Source organism: Clupea harengus, chromosome 15 (genome assembly GCF_900700415.2).
Source record: "Clupea harengus chromosome 15, Ch_v2.0.2, whole genome shotgun sequence".
NCBI classification, from domain to species: domain Eukaryota; kingdom Metazoa; phylum Chordata; class Actinopteri; order Clupeiformes; family Clupeidae; genus Clupea; species Clupea harengus.
The window spans coordinates 10,386,585-10,401,818 of NC_045166.1; the positions used below are offsets into that span (position 1 = coordinate 10,386,585).

The following is a 15,234-nucleotide window of genomic DNA, read 5'->3' on the forward strand; positions in this document are numbered from 1 at the left end:
TCCAGGGCTGAGCTCCCTCTCTGTGTCTGTCTGCACTTTAGAGGACGGGATTTCATAGTTCCGATTTGACTGTGTGTGTGTGTGTGTGTGTGTGTGTGTGTGTGTGTGTGTGTGTGTGTGTGTGTGTGTGTGTGTGTGTGTGTGTGTGTGTGTGAGGGTTCGTGTCTGTAAGAGCAGCTTTAAATGGTTTAATGTTTTATAATAAAATGATTTCCCCATCACATAAATAATCTGGTCCACTAGTAATTTCTGATGTTTTCAACTTCAAAGCTGAAAAGTGTCTAAGAATGCCTCACACCAAAAAAAGTGCAAGTCTTCTGAGCTCCTGGTAGTTTTATTGTTTCTGGACAGACCAAATAGCAGATGGATTAAATAAAGTGTACAAACAATAGTTTACAGGAAAAAATTACAGGAAAGAAAAATCAGTCAGTCATTAGGAGAATGATTTTGGCTGGTAGGTATCCAATAAAGGCACATTTCTTGATTCTAAACTCTCTGATTAGGTCAAGAGATACATTGTGTCTATTTTACTGAAATATAAGCTGAAATATGTTCAGCATTTTCAAAAAGAAAGAAAAATAAAACCCGAAATAAATGACAGGCTTGTTTCTGCAGAGGGCCCAGGAGAGACGATGAAAACAGACTTTGTTCTAGTCTTCCGACAGAGAAAAGAAATTCAGGCGTTCCTCTTAAAACATTTGTTCTTTTTTCTTCATCCTCTAAACACACTGCATAATAACACTTGTTTTCTTAAATATACCTCTTTAAAAATATACTTCAATTTTCCTATCCACTTTCAAAAAGACTGACCAGTTCAAAATCAGCGTAAATCAAGTCAACCTCAAACAGGAGAACTACACTAAGAGCAGACGGTGTATAGAGCCGTTGCATAATCACTGGTACAGCTACTTCAAATCCAGTTTTCAAAGACTGATAAAGAACAAGAAGTTATTCATCAGCTCAACACCCCTGAAGAAGAAAAGCATTTTGGCTGTGTTCACAAAGGAAACGGGTAAGGTGAAAGAGGGACAGGTTGAGAGAGAGAGGTGGATCGAGAGAGAGAGAGAGAGAGAGAGAGAGAGAGAGACAGAGAGAGAAAGAGAGAGAGAGAGAGAGAGAGAGACTCCAAACCTTATTTAAAGTTTGTTTTGCTTTGGCCGTGCAAAAGCTTGTTTTGTCATGCCATTACAACTCCAGAGAAGGATGGAGTGCAGAGAATGAGAGAGAGAGGAGAGAGGGATGACTGGGCTTTTTTGCCTTTTTTTTCATACGGTTTAAAAATAAGTTTGTTCAAACTGATTCACTGCAGAGTAAGACTTCACACACCCAGTAAGTGTAGACCATACCATGTCAATCATTCACATCTGCACAATGGAGCACTTGCCCTAAAACAAATCCTGGGATTGTTACAACAGTCAATCATTGATGGCAGACATGTTTTTCTTCAAGGTCTTGGGCCCAGCAACCTTGAAGGGGAGGTGGGGTGGCATAGAGGCTGGGAGGTGAATGCGAATTGAGTGGGGGTCCGGGGGGGGGGGGGGGGGGGGGGGATGGGGGGTTACTTGACCAGCCTCTTGGCTACGTCCTGATATGCCGTCTCGATCTCCTTGTCGGCGGGGCAGGTGTTGGTAAACTCGTCCCGGTTGTAGGCACTGTTCAGGTAGCGCCACACGCCCTCCATGTCCGTGGGGATGTCAAAGTTGCGGTACTTCTTGGCCACCACCTGGATGAGACGAGAGGGAAAAAACAGGTTGCAATTCTGTAGTTCACTGGTAGCAGTAGGTGCTTACACCACAAATATACCCAGGAAGCACACATACTAATAAGTGTTTCACCCAAAAAACATTTAAGATCCATTTAAATAGTTGTCACACTAAGTCCTCACATTCAATGTGATTTTTATTCATTCATTAAATTCATTGTTCATTCAAACAGCCACTAGATGGCGCCAAAGCTTGTCTCTCATTGACTGGATTTGTCGTGAGTCTCCAACTAGATTACTCAGGGGAAAAAGACAGAAGATTCCAGAAGCATTGAGAGAGGCCTTGTGAAGGGACACTATACATCCTCTGACTCATAACCTCTTCTCACATCTAGAGATCAGCTCCTTCACCTCACAGGTGTCAGTGCTTAGCTGGGTGAGCTGGGTGAGTGGGACTCTTGGAAAAGCGAACCGACTCTAAGGACTAAGGACTAAAGTCGAGGGTAGTGCTTTGGCCAAAGGTTGGACTGAGACCATTAAGACGTGCAAAGAGCCATATTTTTGGGGGTTTCATTGTGCAATTTTATTGAGCCTTTGGTTTAGTGGGGATTAGCTTGTGTCCTTTGAAGCTGAGGTTGGGGGAGATAGTGTTTATGACCTGATGTGTGTGTGTGTGTGTGTGTGTGTGTGTGTGTGTGTGTGTGTGCGTGCGTGCGTGCGTGCGTGCGTGCCTGCGTGCGTGCGTGCCTGCGTGTGCAATCTCTGCACTGGTACACAGTGGCCACACAGCTCAAGCGTACCACATTTAAAAGACACTTTATGACAAATCTGATGGACCTAATTGACAACTGACTTTATTTTATGAGCTGGTTATAGCAATATGAAACAAGAAGCCTTAAAGGGACAGTATGTAGGATTTAGTGGCATCTAGCGTTGAGGCTGCAGATTACAACCAACTGAATACTTCTTCCTTTCCAAGCGTGTAGGAGAAGCTACATCAGGTGTCATAATGACCCAAAAGGCCCTCTTTAGTGCGAATGTTTTGGTTTGTCTGTTCTGGGCTACTGTAGAAACATGGTGACATAAACGGCTGACTCCGTGGATGAGGACCCGCTCCCTATATAGATACGAAGTGCTCATTCTAAGCTAACGAAAACAAGATTTGTTATTACAGGTGACTATACGCTAATGAACACATCATTCTGAATAATATATTCCATTTCCGCTAATGGATCACCCTACATCCTACATACAGCACCTTTAGTTAAATAATAGACAGGAAGGGGTTAGAATAAATAACAGTCTAGCAGTCACATACTAACAGCCCTGTAATACATACTGGTGTGCTACATGGCCTCATGTAAATCTCATGGAGTATAATCTTCATATAAAAAGATCCATAGAATTTAAATGAATATAATACAATCAAACATAAACATAAATATAAAGAAATATGGACATTAAAGATTATAATTTCTACAATGATTAAAGACTTCGTGTTCCCTGGTGGTTAGCCCTGCCAGGCTAATAGGCTAAACGATGGTGCCCACCTTGACTATGTGCAATTTGGGCAGCAGGTTGCAGTCTGCCAGGGTCAGCTCGCTGCCATCCAGGAACTTGCGGGTGGAGCCTTTCTCCTCTTCCATGCTGTCGGCGTCAATCTCGTCTGGCAGAGAGCCGTTCAGGTAATCATCTAGCTTCTTCAAGGCCGTAGTCAGGTTCTTCTCAAGACCTGCCACAAAGGGACAAATCATGGATATGTTTTTCATCACCTTATGAACTTGATCTTTTCTCCAACTTCCTTTTTTTTAAATTTCTTTTCAGTTTTTTTGTATTGCCTTTTTTTCAGTGTTCTTAGTTGAGTACTACTCTTTGGGTCTTTGGGGACATATATGATAAACACAGTTGTCATGGTCACAACAATATATGTAAGGTGTAAAGATGACCCTATCATGAGTAGTCAACACTGTGCCCGGCTCAAAACTCTTCTCATTAGAAACATTAAGATAAACGCAGAGATTCAGCTTTGGTTGGTTGGACTTCTACCCGTCAGGTGCACTGTGCTGCTGTAAGTACCGTAACTTACCAACATTGGCTTGTGGCTGCGTGTTCTTGATGTAGGCAGAGAACTTTGCAAAGATGTTGATGCCAGCAGTGTTGGACTCTCTATTCTTAGCAGCCAGCTTAGGATACCTGAGAAAATTATGAATGATAAACCGCAATAAAAAAAACGTCAGCTCTAACTTCCTCATGTTTTGCATAGCTGAGAATGGACAAAGGGTAGTGTGCCAACATTACAACTACGTGCCAACTATGTGTGCAGTACTACAAAGCACAAACACACACATATACATACAAGATATCATATATATTGCACAACATATACTGTATGTAATATATAAGTGTTCTGAAGAGTGTCTTCATTAAAAACATTAAGTTTTGCAGTCTTTACATTAAAGGTTCTATTTATTAAAAAACTATTCTGATGATTCTTATAAAAATGGAGAATGAGTTTCATGTGTAATATTCAAAAATGATCAAATTTTTTCAACAAGTCGTTTAATGAAACCTGGTACTGTGCTCATCATTAAAAATAAACACTTCTGCCTTCGTAACCGTGGAGATAGGGTGTCTGAGTGCACACGGACGTACTTGGGTGGCGCCAGCACCTCCTCCAGGAACTCCTCGATCTTGTTGATGTCGGTCTTCACCTCGCCGTTGTAGGTGAGGAAGGGAGGGTGTGTGCCCGGGGCCAGGTTGTGCAGGTCAGCTGGCTTCCTGCATGGGTCATGAATCTGAAATCAGCTGGGATTACCGCGCCATTTCCGAGTCAATGACTCCAATGCCACAGGCACATTTAAAGAGAAATGTCTCTGAGGCTGAGGGTGGAAACGTTCTCTGGCATTTTCTAAGGGAGGATTTGCAACAACCTTTGGAGTGTTCATTAGGAAATAATAACAACAAAGTATGAAACATCAAATATTCTGTCCAGAGGCATATTTCATTTGAGATGTTTCTCTACGATGTTTCATTATGATGGACACCGTTTATTGCTTAGGTAGGCTGAGTGTGTTATAAATAATGCTGGCTTCAAGAAAGATCTGATTCTAACTTCAGTATAGTTGTAGTTTATCGTGTGTCAATTTCAATAAAACATTTGTAAAAACCAGTTCCTGTTTTTCATTTTCATTAACTTTCACTCAACGGCTTTCTCTTCACTTTATAAGATCCCTTATGTGCATCTCTTTATAACATCATCTTTCTCTCCCTTCTCTGTCTCTATCTCTCACACACACACGCTCCCGCATATGCACGCCTACAAACACACACACACACACACACACACAACACCCACAAGTTTCTCCTTGTGGTTTCCTGTATGGTCAGACCATTTTGAACCCCACCATGACCTTAACTCTGCATGGCAAAGCAGTGGCCGTCCTGTCCTGCCCTGACCCCTGTGCTGGCCATGCTTCCCTTACCTCTTCAGGTCGACTGTGGTGACGTTGAAGACCACGCCCTTCAGCCACAGGATCATGAAGAGGCGCTGGGAGAAGGGGCAGTTCCCGATGCTCTCCCCATCAATGCCAGCCTGGAGACAAACACATTATTTACAACAAACCGGTACTGTACATTTACATAGCCTTGGGTACAATGCATTTAATAGTTAATAAATCAGATAATACATTGACTCACATATACATCCATACTGTTACAAGCATGGACTTTATGTTGGGGTTAGGGTTTGTAATGTGTTAGTTGTAATTGTCTGAAAAATATATTGTCTTGACTTAGAAGCCTAAATTGATCAGTTTTATGCAAGTACCAGAGTAGCTAAGTATGGCACCAAATGGAATAGAAAGTGGCCTGGAAAGTTCCATTTGTTGTGCTGTCACTAAGGTGAAACTGGTGTTGAAAATACAGGTGAGTAAATAATATGACTTTATAAACTGTAAAAACTGTCATATTATCACTGGGTTGAGACCATTGCTGGAAGAAGAACACAGTTGTTTTGAGCGGCAATAGATGACAGGGCCCTACATGTTCCTCTAACTGGCATAGTGTCTCTACTGCGGACACAGGGAACGACGGTAAAGAAAGGGAAATTGAATTTATTCTGTCCCAAATACAATTACCAGTGAAGACCTTTCTAAATCTTCAGATTCACTGTGTCCTGAATACTGCACACTATGCTGGACTGGATAGGATAAACCATTATGCCGTCAGACAGACAAACACATACACACACACCCTCACAAGCTCACACTATATCTTGTGAAAAAAACAAACAAACATCCATACTTTTCCTCCTTTGTGGTATCACTGAGATCAACTTAAAAATCGGAAGTATTTCTGATTCAGATTTTCAGTGGGTGGGGGCGGCAAAGACAAAAGCTCTGACACTTGGTTCTCTGAGGAGGCACTGAAAGGCTGGAGGTAGCTGAAGCAGCTACCTGAACCATTCTAAAACGTATGTATCCCAGCTTACAATGTTAGGTTCACATACAGTACAACTTAGCTAGACCAGCAGAGACATAACCATGCTAAAACTGCCACAGCCCCGCTCACAATGTTATGTTCACTTACAATACAACTTAGCTAGACCAGCAGAGACATGATCATGCTAAATGTATGCTATATTATGTAGCCTAGCTTGTTTACATACAGTACAACTTAGCTAGACCGGTAGAGACACCACCATGCTAAAACATATGTATCCCCACTGACAATGTTATGTTCACATACAGTACAACTTAGCTAGACCAGTAGAGACATAATCATGATAAACTTATGTAGCCTAGCTTGTTAACATACAGTTTACATACTGCTATGTTTACATACAGTTTACTGTACATAGAGTACAGCTTAGCTGAAGCAGAAGAGCCATAACCCTACTAAAGCTACTGTGGCTGTGTGGAGAGTGTCAGGTGTCAGAGTGACAGTATCATGAGGGCAGCTTTGGGAGGCTTAGCAGAGGGGTCTATCTATACTCGGGACCATGTGAATTATTCACGTCAACTCTATTAATCGCCTGTTGGCCTCCAAGCCCGTGGGGCAGGGTCAAGCACTATAGCACTGCCATGCCGAAATCCTGTCCACCCCTTTAACACACACACACACACACACACACACACACACACACACACACATACATGTACACACACGCACACACATCCATACACACACAAACACACACACACATTCTCTCTCAGTCTAAAAAAAAAGATTATATGTGAAAACCTAGCTCCTCCCCCATGTGCCAGTATGTTTTGTTACAGTACCCTTTTATCCCTGTTTGCTTGACTGTGTGCAACCAGACAGAGCAACGCAGCACAACCCCTGAGATAATGGAGAATGAAGATCTAGAAATGACACCAGTAGAAACCTCCTGCCACTGGACCCAAACGGACCAGAGCAGCAGGGCTGTTTGGATGTGGGGCACAGACTGGGCTCAGCTACTGTAATGATGGACTTCAATGAAACACACAACAGTATCATAGGGGAGGCATACTCATCAATATAACTAGTTACCAATGTAATGCTTCTAAGCAATTCTCACATAATCTCCGGTAGGTCAGCACTTGCCTATGGTGTCTAGTGTGAAATGTCATTAAGGAAGTACTTTTTTCACTATTTTACATTGTAAGTAGTTAAAACAAGTCTGAGCTGCTGATGCTGGTGGATCATTAAAATTAACATGACTGTCTTGAATTTTCAATAAGACTGTATTACATAACATGTAGCTAAAGCTGGAAAAGTGATTGATGCTACCAGCTTTGTAGTGACATAAAATACAATAAAAATAAAAACATTATGGCCCTCCTGAGGACCCTAAGGGCACTGGCAGAGTTAATGACCCCATCTGTCTGAGTTTGTACCCACATCATGGTAACACATCCTACCCTGACTGGTCATGCACGAGACATCACACCTCCTAACAAGCCAAAGCACCACTACTGCGCAGCTCATTTAATCAGCTTAATTAATTCAGTTAATTAGTGGAGAGAACGAACAAAGCAGAGCAGCAGAACTGTTTTCACAAGGTGTGTGTGTGTGTGTGTGTGTGAGAGAGAGTGTGTGTGTGTGTCTGTGTATTTTTTTGTGTGAGAGAGAGAGAGTGTGTGTATTTCTCTGTGTGTGTGTGTGTGTGTGTGTGTGTGTGTGAATATTTGTATGTGTGTGAGAGAGTGTATTTGTATGTGTGTAAGCGAGTGCATTTACCTATTTGTGAATGTGTGTGCTTGAAAGTGTGTAAACTATTTTCCTCAAGTGTCAGCGCCCCCAGTAATCATCTGTGGCTTTCCCTATTCGTGTAACTCAGCTGCTGTCAAAAACACAAACAACCCCCAGCATCTCCACTGCCAGCCTGCCTTGTAACAAAACAACAAACACGACATTTCTGCCACCTGAACACACAGTCGTTCGTCAAACTTGGAAGCGGGCAGGGGCCACTCTTCACTTGTGTGCAGCCGATATCTTTCTCACAACATCCTCTGACAAGCCAGGTCAGACGTGCAGCGGTAACTCTAGCACATCTAGCTATTGTGTTACATGGGCTTTGGGTATCAACAATAAAACAGCGGTGCCACAAACTGCTGCCGAAGCACAGGGACCTCAGCACATAGAAACAAGTCTGTATTCCAAAATGATTTAGTTTTAATAGTAATATTACTATTATCATATTATTCTTTTAAGTAGTAGTAGTAGTAGTTGTTGTTGTTGTTATTGTAGTAGAGGTAGCACTAGTACTAGAGGTAGTAGGAATAGTAGTAGCAGCCGTGGTTGCAAAAGCACTAGATTGTTATTTCTCAAACTATTCTTTGCATGCTACACCTGCTTCATCCCTCAAAGGCAACATCTTCTTACCTTCACAAATAACTCAATATCTGGGTCCCTCCCACCGTTGGTGGAAGCCGGTTCAGTCATTATGTCTCCTTTGCCCTCCTCTGCCAAATCACTATGAAATGTCCATGGGAGCTACATCCATAGAGTCCCTATAGCTTACATCCTCCGTTGAAAGGGCTGTGGACCGGGTCTGTACGTCCTTACAAGGCTCGTGTTCTGAGCCCCTTTTCTGTGATGAGTTAGCCCCTCAGGCTGTGGGTTTGATCATTTAGGTGGCGGCTCAGGTATGTGGATGTTGAGGCAATGTGGATGAGAGGGAGAGAAGGATCTGGTTCCTGCTGATAGGGGTGTGTGTGTGTGTGTGTGTGTGTGTGTGTGTGTGTGTGTGTGTGTGTGTGTGTGTGTGTGTGTGTGTGTGTGGTGGGGAGAGAGGGGATAGGTGTAAAGCTTTGCCAGGGGGGAGGAGCTCACCCAATATACACACTCAACACATACAGACAGACAGACAGACACACACACACACACACACACACACACACACACACACACACACACACACACACACACACACACACACACACACACACACACACACACACACACACACACACACACCACTGAAAGTAGCATGTCATCAGTGGTGCAGGTGGTATGATGTTTGCAAGTAGTAGACACTGTTTAGTTGTGTGCCTCTCAAAGACAGACACAATTTGAGTGACAACTCGATAAGCTCAGGGTAAAAAAAAAAAGACTAAAAACAGATCTCGACAGACTGCATGAAGGTGGTTTATTTTTAGAAGGCTAAAAGTAAACCTGGAGGAAGGCTGCAATGCCCCTCTATGGATAATTGCACTATGCCACACTGGGTAACAGTGGAAGTGCAATACAGATACCGATGATATGATTGACATATTGCACTAAAAACATTGGCTATTGGTTGAGTGCTCAAAGTCACTGTTGGACTGGAGGGAGTTGGGTGTGTCGAAAAAAATTAATTCCGTTGTGGTGCTACACCAAAAAGAAAAGTCTCAAAAACTCATTAAATGTAGAGACATGACACAACTCAGTTTCACCAAAAAGATTGTAATGGTTTAAAAGGCTTTTAGCTATTAAAATCTTTTTGGAGAATTGAGCTCTGACTGAACTTCTTTTTTTTTTTGCTCAGTGGCACTGTCTGTCTGACTGAATAATAAAGAGTCATGCCCTTTGCATTTGAATCGGACCCAAATTTGTCACAGAGAGTGCACCCTGCGCTTAAAGCTTCCGGAATCTTCCATGGCCTCACTGGCCTGACAAAGAGAGCTGGTGGAGGTGACAGTTGGCATGGGAGACCCCTCGTCACACACAACGGGGTAGTGACAAACGGCTCATCTGCCAGAGAAAATAAATACACTGACCTAGTGTAAAGGCAGGCAGGAATAGACTCTGGAAAGCTTCTGATGGACTGCTCAGCAGGACATGAGACAAATCGAAAACAATTTTAACAGCAAAATAATCGCTTCTGACAGCCTTATAGCCTTGACAGGTTATAATCTCACTCATAGCGAAAAACAATTTATAAACAGGTTATAAACTCACTCATAGTGAAACAACTAAAAACAATGATCCCCTTCCTTCACAGACACACACAAACTTAAAAAAAACTAAGAAATGACACTCAATTTCACGAAAGATAAATAACAATTGAAAAGCATTTTTAACATTAATATCTTGTGAAGTATTTGCTGTCAGCTGACAAGCCTGAAGATGCCAAACTGACCACCTGTTTCAGTGTGACATTATCCTGCGCGGCGTGCTACCTGTGAGTTTGTACCCTACTGCCAGTGTCAGTGTGACGGTTCCTGTCCCAGAAACCCGATGTGGAGGAATGAGCTACATGCATTTTTAATGGCCGCCCACCCGCTCACTTGCTCACAGGAGCGTCACTGGCAGGCGAACCCTGGATTATATCTGATCGGCCTCCGAAACCCAGAAGGACAAGATTCCCTCGTCAATGATTCATGAGTTTGGCTTTGGTTGAGAAGTGGAAGTCGTCTTTCAAAGGCTTCGTTTTTTAGAAAACTGCCAATGTGGGGCACACAGAGGTTTAATGTTTTTTAGGTCAAAGAACCCAAATGCTGTAAATCCGTGTGAAAACCACGCCGCATGAACTTACAGTGTGCCGTCTTCATGGAAGCATACCACATAATCGTTTATTCAATTCATTTTCAAAATCAGCTCAAATGGGATACTCTTAAAGTGAAATAAATAGTCCTAGTAAAACTTTCATGGTGATCCTGCCTTTAAATACACACCCTGGATTTACATGTGATATGCGCAATAGTGAAAGAACAGCTTCCTCTAGTGGTGTGGTGTGCTATAAATTCTAAATAGACACGAAATGTCTATGTAAATGTAATTTTATGGGTGATGAACATTCCGCAGACACATTTGCCTTGATCTACCTTTGGCCCTAGCATCAAATCATTAACATGAAGTATGTTTTAAAATGGATCAGGAGGAGCCTCTGAACCTTCCTTGAAGGAGTTGATTCCTCACAGACTAGTAATTTTATGACTTTGTGTGCTTACTCTTGAGAAACCTCATGAAACCCATTAAGGTGAAATAGATTACTTCAGTTCTGATATGTGAACTTCTTCAAAGTATGTATTGCATAATAATAATAATAATAACAATAATAATAATTCAGCACTAATTTTCAGCACTATCTTGGCACACAGGTTAGCAACCATTTCTTGTTGTATATATCTCTATGATATGTCTCAGTCCATTTCTTGTTGTATGTATCTCTATGATATGTCTCAGTCGATTTCTTGTATAAATCTCTGTGATATGTGTCAGTCCATCGGAACCTCTACTGCAAGGGGATGTCCCTTCAAAATAGCCATATCAATGATTACACTACAGGTCTTCCAGATTAATTTATTCACAATTAAAAATGGAAGATAATTCCAAATATGGCATATATTTTACAGTGATAATCTATCTCTTAGTTATCTGAAAGGTACACAAAACCACCCAATTCATGGTGACCACCCCATTTCCACTTTGACCTGTCCAAGATAACAAAAAGGATTTTTAGCACTTTTCCACTGTTTCGCTGGTTGATTGAGGAAGCCAACAAGGCGTTTTACGGTTGTGAAATCATCCACACCCATGTCTATGAGGGGAGATAGAAAGTATCCAGCTCCAACACCAAAAGCTGAACAAGGGTGGGTATGCTGATCTCTGCCATACCTACAGCTTTAGCTAATACGCATAGCTGCCACAAGGGTATTTTATGGTGGTAATTTGTGTTTTAGTGTATAATTATTCAAAGCAAACTACTGGTTGTATTTTGACAGTTAGTGAAACGATTAATGAGATAACTAAATGATTTATTATGATTATGCAGTACAAGATGAAAGCAGAGTTAACCCTCCACTGCCTCTCATGGCAAATAGAGAGAGACAGATACATCAATGTCAGCTATTCAGCTATTCATAACACTGATATTGGTGATAAAAGTGACAAAAAAAAAAAAAAGGCGAGAAATGTTACATTTGTATTTTCTCCCCACATGTATTTTATCACATGGAAATAACCTATCTAGTCAATTTAATATATTTTCGAATGTTAGTATTTTCAATCTATCTATCTGTGTGTTTTTAAGGATTAACTTTTTTTATACATTTTATTTAAGTCTTTATAAAATCACCAAAAATCCCAACATAAATGTTGAGTCACAACATAGTTTACAGAATTATTTGTTAATTAGTTCATTGTGACCCAGGAAACATTATTCCCGTAAGATCCCTGGTGATTGCCATCACAGTCTGGGCTACTTCAACAAGGTTTTTTTTTCAATATCATACACTTTGTACGTTCTTTTCATTATGTTAAGTTGTTTACTTCCTTTTAATTGTATTTTTATCTTTTCACTTTGTCTTTATCTTTCCTTTGGATGTTGCTTTTGGTCTTATTTATGCAAAGCACACTGAATTGCCTCTGTGTAGAAAATGTGGGAAATGTGCTCGATAAATAAACTTGCCTAGCCTTGCCATGTATACCTGGCACTGCCTTCTATTCACTGTAGGTAGCGCCGGCCCGTGTTTTTAAAGGGGCTTCCCTCACCAAGAAGCCTCCCATTAGCCAATCTCAGCCACAATCACAGTTGCTCAATCAGCAAAGTGACCCCCCGGTCACACTACAGTACTCCCCTATCACAGAGCAAAGAAAGGAATCCACTGGGTTCATTTGCACAAGTCTGGAGTCCAGCTGTTTTTTCCATGACTGTACAGTCAAAGGAGTTAATGATTAGATCACAGCATGACATGGGTCACCTGGAACATGACTGCCATTGTCAGCTCCAAATCAAGGCAAGACTATGATTCCTGACAGGATTAGAGGGGGACCAAGAGTAGTGGGAATTCCAACTATTCACCTGATTTCAGATGTTGACAATGGACTGACTGGTAGCTGCCACAATTCCCCAATTAAAATCCCCAACTCAACAGTTTGGACCAATACATTGATTAGTCCCTGTAGTGTTCCATTATTAGTCCCTATAGTGTTCTGTTATATGCTATGTGCGTGCCTGCATCTATAAGTGCTTTTATTGTTTGATAACTATTTTGGTTGATTGAGACTATCCATGTGAAAATTAAAAATGTCCATTGAGGAAATACTGGAATAGCACACTAGCTTTGACTGAGCTGGCCACAACTAGCCTACAGAATGAGCTGTATTGTTGGTTCACTGTTTATTAGTCAATAAATGTCCTTTCACTTATATCCAACTGCAAATATGATTGTTAAACTTCCACACTGGGCTGCAATATTCTGAATGAGAAATCGGTCAAAAAACACCCAGCATAAACTAACCTAATACATTGCAATTACATAATCAGGATTTGTCTATTACAACAAACAAAAATGTCAGGCCACCTAAATTTGTCAACTATGTCTAGTATTATTATGAAACAGAAACCCTTAATTCCTAAAAATTAAAAGAAAATATTGAGTAGAGTCAGGGATAATTAAGAGAATAGCTATGACATGGCAACATACGTTTCTTGCCTGTTTTCTTTTCTTTTAGTCTTTAAATTGTGAAATTCTCCATGATTATGTAAAACAGGGTAAGCCAGGTAGTTCAAAGGCCACATAGTAAACGAGCCTTAGCCATAACCACTATCGTGATGCCACACCTGAACGACCTTCAAACTCTCCTCTCTCTCTGTGTGCATGAATTTTAACTTTAAGGGACAAAACTGTTTCGGGGGTGATTTTCTTCCAATTCCTGGCAGCCTACCTTCACAAAAAGCGAGATTTCTGGCTGCGTTGGATCAGCGACTTTGGTCTCCTCGACTGCATTGTTTTCTACTGGTTTGAGGCTGTAGTCAACAATTTCCTCTGGTTCCGGAGATGAATCCTCTGGCCTCGAGTAGGCCATGAGCAGGCCATCTTCAACATTGTCCTCGTAATGCGGTGAGGAATGGGGTGAGTCCTCGCATGGGTCTCCGTTGTGTTCGGAAGAAGACGTGGAGGAGCGTCTAGATGTTGCTGCGTCTCCATTAACTGCCATGGGAACAGCTTCTTCTTGAGCTAGGGATACCTTCGGTTGGGCCTCGGTCTTTTCCTCCTCATCTTCGCTAGAGGAGCTGCTGCTGTCTTCTTCCTTTGCACTTTGGTGCTCCTCGTTGGGAGTGTCGCGTATGTCCATGTAGTCCGGTGAGGTACGCTCAGCTTTTTCTGATGCATGAACTTCAACCTCGCTGTAAATCGCCTCTTTCACCTCAGCTGGGTTCTCATAAATCGCACCTTGGTTCTCATATTTTGGCTCTGTTGGTGAGTCCGGTGTTTCATACTTGTTTTCTTCAGCAACCTCCTCATAAACATTTTCTCCGTTTTTGTCCATTTTGTCTCAGTGTAAATCAAGGGCCGGTGCGTCCTCTTCCGAGTCCCAACGTCTAGGGCTCACGCCTTTCAAAGTGCTCTCGTGCACCTGTTGCCGGGGGAGATGAGCGCATGGGCAGGTTCTAACGATAACATATTAACTGGACTTTGGTCTGTGGGCTAGTCCTTCACTTAGGAGTGCGAAACAAACATCCACCGGCGACGCAAAATATGACAGAAATTATGATTGCTTTTCAGAAACACATTTAGGGATCGGTTGACAGTAGGCCAGGTGAATGAATCAGATAATACTGGCTGATATTTATGATCTTAAATCCTTGCAACATTAGTTTTTATACAAGTGTGTTGTTCAACACTTCTCTCACTGTCATTGTTGATGGTGATGCAAAATGTTTTCTATGGGAAACACAGGATAAATAATTTCATAGGCAAATTCAAGAATTTTCTTTTACACACACACATACAAATACACTCTAGGTTCACTAGTTGGAGCCAATAGAAAAAGATCTTTGTTTAGGTCTAATCTTAATAAAAATCAATGATGCAGTTATCTCTCTTGCTTGGACTTGGACTAAAGCTGATGAGATGAAAACATAGAGTGCCATGCAGCAAACACTAAATACACTTATGTAAACTATTGGTAATCAAATTTCTGTTAGCTTTGCAATCAAATTGCTGATAATATAATGACACAGGACACTACCATCAGTGTAGCAGAATAGGAGACTTGAGCGCTCCCTGATGGCATGAGAAATACCAAAAATCATCCAACTATGTATGTTACAAGAAAAT

General features: G+C 41.6%; 1 protein-coding gene across 2 annotated transcripts; it reads right to left on the reverse strand.

The window, feature by feature from the left end:
• Positions 1–318: 318 nt before the first annotated feature.
• On the reverse strand, positions 319–14,709 carry LOC105897798 (chloride intracellular channel protein 5-like). 2 transcript variants are annotated; one of them, XM_012824775.3, is made up of 6 exons: positions 13,838–14,709; positions 5,185–5,294; positions 4,355–4,480; positions 3,789–3,895; positions 3,253–3,434; positions 319–1,723 (listed from the first exon to the last, which is right to left on the reverse strand). In XM_012824775.3, the coding sequence occupies exons 1-6, from the start codon at positions 14,441–14,443 to the stop codon at positions 1,559–1,561; spliced, it is 1,296 nt and encodes a 431-aa protein (XP_012680229.2). In that variant the 5' UTR covers positions 14,444–14,709; the 3' UTR covers positions 319–1,558. The 2 variants fall into 2 exon arrangements, with proteins under 2 accessions (XP_012680229.2, XP_012680230.2); XM_012824776.3 differs by lacking the exon at positions 13,838–14,709 and adding an exon at positions 8,570–8,929.
• Between the last annotated feature and the right edge of the window lie 525 nt (positions 14,710–15,234).